At 49.6% G+C, this 9036-nt stretch overlaps 1 protein-coding gene and 1 pseudogene across 1 annotated transcript; both read right to left on the minus strand.

The window, feature by feature from the left end:
* Positions 1-1156: 1156 nt before the first annotated feature.
* On the minus strand, positions 1157-3544 carry Il31 (interleukin 31). Its single transcript, XM_037198517.1, has 4 exons — positions 3524-3544; positions 3202-3424; positions 2944-3107; positions 1157-1658 (listed from the first exon to the last, which is right to left on the minus strand). The coding sequence occupies exons 1-4, from the start codon at positions 3542-3544 to the stop codon at positions 1335-1337; spliced, it is 732 nt and encodes a 243-aa protein (XP_037054412.1). The 3' UTR covers positions 1157-1334.
* Positions 3545-3582: 38 nt separating this feature from the next.
* LOC114704495 lies at positions 3583-6525 on the minus strand (annotated as a pseudogene).
* Between the last annotated feature and the right edge of the window lie 2511 nt (positions 6526-9036).

Here is a 9036-nt window from a genome sequence, read left to right on the forward strand (position 1 = left end):
CAGCACTCAGGAGGCAGACCAGGCAGATTTCTGTGAGTTCGAGGCCAGCCTGGTCTAGAGAGCGAATTCCAGGACAGCCAGGGCTGCTTTAGTTTTTCCTTGAAAAACCACAAAGAGAAAACGAATGGGAAGTCTGACTCCTCACTCCACAGCTCCGAATCCTGACCACATCTCCCCTTCTGTGTGCCCTTTGGCACATCACATCTTCTCTTCCTTTGGATCTCGGTTTTCCTAAAGAGACCATGAAAGTGCTGGTTGGCTCACGATTAGTGTGGTAGGCTCAGGAGGCTTCAGAACCAGGACGACCCGGGCTGACAGTTTATCTTAGGCTTAAGTGCTATCATGCTCAAGGCCCCGAGTTCAAACCCCGGCCTTGCAACAAACAAAACTAAGCTTCTAGCCCCATGCTTAGACCATGCAAGCGAGCAGGGGGGGGATCAAGGCTTTGTCTTTCCAACATGAGGCTTGGTGCTATTTTTGCTGAAGGTTCCCAGTCCCTTTGAGACCCCCCTCCTTCCAGATGCCCACTGAGGACCTTGTCAGCTTTTACTCAAGGAGCGAACTTCATCGTGTCTGCTGTGAGGAAGTCCCTGTTGAGGTGGTCGAACAGGGGAAGACCCTGGGGATGCAGTGGGAATTGTACAATGGACACTGAGTTACTGCCCTGGACCAGGCGTGGCGTCGAGGCCCCCCGAGACCCTGTCACTACCCAGGGAAGGACTAAGGTCGGGTAGAATAATAAAGTGCACGCTGGAATCTGGGTTAGACCACTAAGCAGCTGTGTCAACCTGAGTAAGTGGTTAAGTGACTTCTTGCCTCCGTTTCCCAGCCTGCATAGCAAAAGGACAGTGATCATGCTTACGACCTGGAGTAAAGAAAATGTCATTGAACAGACACCTGGTGCATGCTGGCATTATTTGTCCGTAAGTCTATCTAGTGGAGGGAAATAGTGACAGAAGCACTGGCTATTTCCAGAACATTCCCATTCAGCAACGCCGTCCAGGCTGGATTCCCACCCTCTGATTTCAGCGCCGTCACAAACTCCAAACCAGAGGAGGAGATCATGTCAATATAATTTATTAAATAGACTCTGAGGGCTCCTCCAAGGAGCAATAACAACTCAGTACATAAATACCAATAAATAAATACAGCTGCCACTTCCGGCCCCCGCAAGGGCAGAAGACTAAGGTTTCGGTGGACAGAATAAAGACATCATAAATAACAAAGCTTGTCACAATGGCTCAATCTCTTTCGAGTTAATTCCAGCATTGCAAGGCCAGCTTTCTGAGGACAGGTGCTGCTGAGGATGCTGGGATTCTTCCCTAGAGCTCTATCTACCCCATCACTCCGGATGTATTATTCTCAGCCCCCAATTTTGTCATGCAGTCTGAGAGCCTCTTAAAGACAGTCAGTGTAAAGATTTTACGTTCATAGAAGTCTTCGGGCCCAGAAATGCTTGGTTTCGGTGGATCGGAACAGCTGATGTCGTCCAGCCATTTTCTGATATGAGCCGTGCTTATATTGTTCCCGTTCAGCCTCTCGACCTCCTCCAGATAGGCTTTGATGGTTGAGATGTTGGCTGACGCTTCGCAGCCCGGGGTGAAACAGGGCAGCTGGAGAGACTCGTCAGTTTTCATCCCAGGCTCCTGGTATTCGCTCTGTAAAAAGAGGAAGAGGTTTGAAATACTGTGAGGATTGGGCTTGTAATAACTGCTAGAGACCTGGACTGCTCGTTCCCAGGGCTTCCTCGGTGTCTAGCCTGACTCCGACCTCAGCTAATTGGTACAGCAACCCTGTGAGGCTTGGACCATCACTAACCCCGCATCTGCAGGAATCGGAGGCACAGGTGGTTTATGAGCTGGCCGACAAGGCAGACCCACCCAGGTCGGCCATGTTAGAGTTGCCTAAGGGTCCTCATAAGCACTGTTCGCTCCTGCTCCTCTCCCCATCTGGCTGAAGCCACTCCAGCCTTCTGCAACCTGCTCTCAGATGCTGAGGCTGAGGTAAGTGGGAAAAGGAGGTTCATCTGAGTTTCCATGCGGCTCCCTCCTCCTCGTGCCTCTGTCTGAATGCCGCTGATGCCACTTGCTGAGAGAGGGTGGTTCATGTGTGCCTGCAAAGGCCTCTGGGATGCTAGGGAGAGTTTCTCGAACCAGTGAAGGACTCGGGGCCTTTCCTTACCCTCCCTCTTCCTCAAAACTGACAGCTTTGGGGTAAGACCAAATTGCTAAGACCCCATCGGCCTCAGCTGACTCTTCTACCTTTGAGTCCACTAAAGCCAAGGGTAAAGCTTACATGCCAGGGCAGACGACAATGTCGATGCCAGTCTAGTCAGTTAGTGTCATTTCCAGTTTGGGTGTTATTTGTTTAATTGACGTTATCTGAGAGGTCCCGAGGAAGGGAAGTATTCTCACTTATTGGGTCTTGTGCTATTCTCCTGCCAGGGTCTGCCAAGGCAGAGGGCCTTCCAGAAAGCTCCAACAGCGCACACCGAGAGTTGCTCAGTTAGGTAACTGCCTTGAACTTGCCAGAGGCACCAGAGACCCACGGGAGGATTTTCTCAACCTGCCTCCCCTAGGATATCTTCTGCTCTCAGGGGATTCCTGAATCAAGCTGGCCCATCTCTAAAGATGCACTTCCAGTAAGAACGCTCATTTCATGGGACTGTGAGCCAGGCAGATGTGAGATAAAGAAGGCTGTGAGCACACATCCTGTAGTCTTCGGGACGTGGCTGGGGCTTGGGGCCCTGGACTAGTCTGCCTCTGTCTCCTCTGTTAGTGCATGCACCCCCTCATAAGCATCCCACCCTAGCCTCTCTGACTCTTCCCCTTTCCTCTCTGGCCTCCAGAGCTGGTTTCACATCGAGAAAGGATAGCTTTTCTGGAGAGCAAAATAAGGCATTTTAAAGAAGTGGTTTGGAAAAGGAATCTCAAGGGCACTTACATAGTTTTTATAAAGCTCCTCCAAGTCCCATTTCAAGAGTTTAAGTATCTTTGCTGTTGGTACACCAAAGGGTTGGCTGCAGATGGCCAGCCAGGTTCCCATGCAGCAGAGCAGCACCAGGGCAGGCTTCGTTGGTCCTGGAGAAAGAGAAGGATGCCAGAAGGCTCATGGGTCGGCCATCCCTGTCTCATTCCCCTCGTATGATAAGAGCCTTGGAGCTGAAGCCATGGGGAGCGCCCGCGCCAGCGCCAGCGGTACCTGTGTGGAAGATCATGACGACGACGACGGTGAGAGGCTGGAGAGAAACCTGCTCTGCTCGTGGCCTCTGGAGCTTGATGGGTTCGCCATGGCCACCCGGCAATATATAAAGGGCCAGCGTGAGGAGGAGATCAAAGGCCCGCCCATGGCAAAACCATTGCTCAGCTTTTCTCCAGAAAACACTTTCAAAAGGCTGCCAGCCACGGCCCCGGGGAAAGCGGGGCTGGAAGGAAACGCTGAGGTTACCCTCAAGGCAGGCAGAGGCCTGAGTCACAACTGTGCATGCGCGTGCGCGCAAACACACACCGACACACACACATACCGCACAGGAAGGCACACGCATCTTGGGCATCTCTTTCTTCTTGGAAAGTGCTCGTTGACTTAATGAGAGGAAATTTTGAAGCCCAGAGCTCGAAGTGTACAACCACTGAGGAAGAAATGACTTGACGAGGGCTGAGGGGCAAATGCCCTGCAGGGAATTTCGGGGAGGCCCCGGGTAGGTATAGAGTCACTGTGAAATCCAGAGTGGTCCAGCTGTGGGCATTCCTGACGCACATCCGTGCCGGTGAATAGGGATCGCTCCGACGAGCACTGCGTAGGTGTGATCTTCCACGCTACCATGCTTGCCCCCCGGATCCTCACCTGCGTCCTCGTGACTTCTGGCTCTAGGACCACAACCAGGGCTCAAGAATTATTTGGTGGCGATGTCTTCCCTTTCCCAAGTAACGGGAACAGTTCATTGTTGGAACAAAGCGAGGTGGCACACACCTGTAATCTTAGCACTCAGGAGGCTGAGACAAGAAGGAGGTCACAGATTCAAAGTCAGTTTGGGCCATATAGAAAAAAAATCACTGTCTGAAAAATAAACTAATGTTTTTGAGCTTTGAAGAAACATTTACGACCGAGTTTCAAATCACACACACAAAGTAGGTGAGACATTCTTTTATCATCTTTAAAATAAAAATGTCCTTTAACTATTTTTTAAAAAATCAAAAAGAATTATTCCTGGTTTGGAGCGATGGCCTGGTGGTTAAGAGCACTGGCTGCTCTTCCAGAGGACCCTGGTTCAATTCCCAGCAACCACATGGCCGCTCACAACCATCTTTGGCTCCAGGTTCAAGGGATCCAATACCCTCTTCTGATCTCTGTGGGCACCAGGCACGCACATGGTGCACAGACATGCATGCAGACAAAACACTCATACACATAAAATAAATTTAACTAGATAAGAGTTATTGAGCAAGGCGTGGTAGCGCATGCGTGTAATCCCAGCATTCAGGAAGCAGAAGAGGGAAATTGGTGCAAATTTGGGGCCAGCCTTGTCTACCCAGGGAGCTGCAGAGTGAGAGTGTATATCAAAGAAGAAACCGTTGTATTGATCGCTGTATTGATCTGATGGACACTTCCATCAGATGCCCAAAGACCTACATTCAATACCCAGTGTTTCCAAAAATATATTAGTGAAATCATTTATTCCTTTTGATAAGATTTATTTTGTGTGTGGATGTATGTTGCCAGTGCCTGGGGAGGCCAGAATGGGGGTATCCATCCTTCTGGAGCTGGAGTTACTGGTGGTTGTGAGCAACCCAACGTGGGTACCGGGAACTGATATCAGGTCCTCTGTGAGAGTAGCAGATGCTGAGCCAGCTCTCTAGCCTCCCATTTATTCTTCTTTGTTTGTTTTTGAAGATTCAGGGTCTGATCATTTATTTGTTACTCCTTTTGGAGGTTTGGGGTTTTTATTTTGTTTTTGTTAGTTGGTTGGTTTGGGTTTTGGGGTTTTTTTCAGACAGTCTCTCTATGTACCCCTGGCTGTTCTGGAACTTACTGCATAGACCAGGCTGATTTCAAATCACAGAAATCCTCCTGCCTCTGCCTCCCCAGTGCTGGAATTAAAGGTATTCACCACCATGGCCAGCTTATTTGTCCTGGATCTTGCTTTGGAGACCAGGCTGGCCTCGAACTCACAGAGATGCGCCTGCCTCTGCCTCCGAAGTGCTGGGATTAAAGGTGTGCGCCACTGCCGCCAGGACTTTTGACTGGACTCAGACTTCGAAGCAGAAGCACTCAGCAAGGACAGCCTACATCTCTCAGTAATCTGCTGTAGGTGTTTTTCTTTGGCTTCCTTCATTCTCTTGACCAAACGTTTAGCATCTTCTGCGGCCTCTCGTCTTCCTTAGTGTGTCGTTTCTTCAGAGCACCATGAGTCGGCATCTGTTACAGGACTCTGGAGGAACACGACACTGGATCTTGGGTTCACTGGTCCTGGGCCTCTCACCTTCTTTGTTTAAGGGTTTCTGACAACATCTTAGTGGACATCGTCTCCTTTAGAGACGGAAATAAATAAGAAGATCTTTGGAAGATCAGTGCTGGCAGTGCTGGGAGATGGTGCAATGGTCAGGAGCGCTGCCAAGGCACAGTGGCATGTGTCAGTCAGGAATAGTCTGTCTCTCTTTTGTTTTACAGTAATCGAGGTGAGAACACGCAGAGTGACACCCACAATGCATCCTGAACAGACTTGTGCTTCCGCCCTCCAGTTCTCCTCGGCACCTAACAAGAAGAATGCCTCTCACTCACCAGGCAGTAGTGGTACGTGCCTTTGATCCCAACAGAATCGGGCAGAGGCAGGTGGATCTCTGAGTTTGAGGCCAACGTGGTCTACAGAGTGAGTTCCAGGACAGTCAGGGCTACACAGAGAAACACTGTCTCAGAAAAAAACAAAAAAGAAAGAAAGGAAAAAAAGAAAAGAAACAAAGAAAGAAAGAAAAGAATAAAGGATAAAGAAAGGAGAAGAGGGTTGGGGATTTAGCTCAGTGGTAGAGCACTTGCCTAGCAAGTGCAAGGCCCTGGGTTTGATCCTCAGCTAAAAAAGAAAGAAAGAAAGAAAGAAAGAAAGAAAGAAAGAAAGAAAGAAAGAAAGAAAGAAGGAAAGAAGGAAGGAAGGAAGGAAGGAAGGAAGGAAGGAAGGAAGGAAGGAAGGAAGGAAGGAGAGAGAGAGAGAGAGAGAGAGAGAGAGAAGAAAGAAAGAAAGAAAGAAAGAAAGAGAAAAAGAAAGGAGAAGAAGAGGAGGAGGAGAAGGTGGCGGCCCTTCCCACAACAGCAGGCGCACTCTGCCGTGGGTTAAGACACCCTGCTTCATGAGAAAACCTTGTTTGCTGTTCCCACCACTGATTTGGACCACATGACCCTTCCACTCATCACCCAGAGCATCAGCAGCTACTTCCGTGGCCATGGCTTCTCATAGAAAATACGAAGTTTGCGTTCAGTATCCACATCAATGCGTTTCTGACAGCCAGTGACTGGGAAGGAGATACTCAGCTTCATCTTGACACAGCTGACCACCTGGGGGTGCCATGAAAGAGAATTAAGCGAGCTCTCAATTAATTGATTGATTGATTGATTGATTTTTATGGTTTTTTGAAACAGGGTTTTTCTGTGTAGCCCTGGCTGTCCTGGAACTCACTCTGTAGAGCAGGCTGGCCTCGAACTCTAAGATCTGCCTGCCTCTGCCTCCAGAGTTCTGGGATTAAAGGTGTGCGCCGCCGCCAACGCCACCACCACCTGGCCCCAATTTAGTCTTATTTTAAATGTCAACTATGTCCTCGTCTAGGTCCTCAGGAAGATTGACAGACAAGCGCATTCAAGTCCCTGTCTTTAAGGACCTAGCACTCTAGGGGATAAGAAGAAGGATTAAAAAGCATTCACAAATAAGAAAACACCTAGCAATAATAAAACTAGAAATAACTATTGCGTGATTGGCTAGAGAGTGATGTGTAAAATACCTTAAGTCAAGGGATCAGTATGGGAGCCCACAGAGGTTTCCTAGTGAGAGCTGAGCTTGCTTTACACAGCAGGGCTGCATTAGGGGATGGCTGGACCACGTGCGTGGTCACCAGGTGTCTGGGATGCTCTGCACTAGGCTGTGCCGGGGGGTGGTGGTGGTGGTTGTTGTTGAGGGGAGGTCTTTTGTTCCACCCCTGGGCATTCCTTTAAAAGCCCTTTACTAGAGGCAGAAGAAGCCGGTGGGTAAGTACCCAGGCCCACCGAAGGCTATCCTGTGTTTCTGTCTCTCTCCTCCATATTTCTATCTAAATCTCTTATCTCTCACTCCTCAAGAGTCCCTGGGGTAAATAAATGTGGGAGCTGGTCTCCCACAGATCAGACCTTTAAACTAAGACCTGAAGCCAGGCATGACGGTTCACGGGAAGTTTGAAGCCAGCATGGACTACATAGTATGTTTCAGGTGAGCCTGGGCTACAGCATGAGAGCATCTGAAAGAAAAAAAAAAAAAAACCAAAAACTGACTTAGCAATTAATTGATTGGCTGATTAAGATTGAGACCTGCAGGATAAGAACAGCTGTGGGACAGTCTGGGACAGTGTTCCAGGTAGAGGATAGACAGCTCCAGAAATGAGTGTGGTGTTCTTCCACAGACAGGAAGAAGGCCAAGGTCTCTGGAGTGAGGAGGCAGAGAAGGAGGGTGGTGGAACTGTGGGTAGAGGCCCAGCGCGAAGGTCCTTGAGGCCACGATAAAGAACTTGGCTTTTCTTCTAAGTGCAATGAGACACCACCAGATAGCTTTAGATAGGGACATGTCAGATCTGGCGTGCTTCTGAAGAGAGAGACAAAAATAGGCTGCTGAGTGAAGAGAGGCGTAGGAATCTAAGATGGACGTGAGCAGCCAAAGAGAAGCTACTCGGGTACCCAAGTGAGAGGCTAGAACAGCCTGGACGGGAGCAGGGTAGCCGGAGAGGGAGGCATCAGAATTAGGGCACAGATTGGGAAATGAGTGAACCAAGGATAACTTCCGGGGTGGTGAGGAAGCAGCTGGGCAGATGGTCCGTGATGAGGAAAGAGAAGTCTGCAGAGAGAAGTCGAGAGTCCCTGCTAGGAAGAGTGCACTTGGCTGCCATCTGGCACCTGTCTGTTCTGGGACCCATGAGCCGTGGCGCTGGAGTCCAGAGCTCGGAAATGAGGTCAGGTGTGGGCAGCTCACGGTCCTCAAGATGCACCACAGAGGTCACACAGCCAGGAATCCTGTCACTCGCGAGCCTGCCTCTGCTTCCAACTGCTCTCTTGTGGTTTTTTTTTTTACCCGTGCTTCTTTTGGTTTTAGTTTTTGGAAGTGTTTCACTCTTAGCCCAGCCTGTCTTGACACTCACCATGTAGCCAAGGCTAGCCTCACAATCACAGGGATCCTCCTGCCTGGGGTTACAGGCATACCCACCAACTCTGCCTCAGCCACGCTTCTCCACAGAGTGGTTAACCCTCGCTCTTTGCCTCTCTTGCCAAACCTCAACTTAATCTAACCCTCTGGTAAAGCCAGCCGTGGGCGGGACTCTGACCGCTGCCATTTATGTCCACTTTATTTCCTTACATGGCAAAAGGGACCCTGGAGATTCGATCAGGTTTAGTGATCAGTTTACCTCAAGGTGTAGAAATTATCCGGATACTTGAATTGGTTTGGTGCAATCATGTGAGCCCCTACGGACTAGATGTAGTACCACGGTATAGGGCTTGCCTATCTTTTCTGGGGCTCTGTGGGTCCATCCCAGAAGCCACCCAGCCAACAGAGCTGAAGTAAGGCAGGTATGATGGTCCGTACTTATAATTCCAGAACTTTGGAGGTGGAGAGATGGGAGCCTCAGAAGGTCAAGGTCACCTTTGACTACATAGCAAGTTCTAAACCAGCCTGGGCTACAAGAGACCCTGTCTCAAACAAACAGACAGAAACCCTATAATATATAACAAACGGGCTATGGCTTAGTTGGTGGAGAACGTCTTCAGCGTGCAGAGTCCCGGAGCTCATTCTCAGCATCATCCACACCGATAGTG

This window comes from Peromyscus leucopus, chromosome 23, assembly GCF_004664715.2.
Source record: "Peromyscus leucopus breed LL Stock chromosome 23, UCI_PerLeu_2.1, whole genome shotgun sequence".
In the NCBI taxonomy this organism is placed as follows: domain Eukaryota; kingdom Metazoa; phylum Chordata; class Mammalia; order Rodentia; family Cricetidae; genus Peromyscus; species Peromyscus leucopus.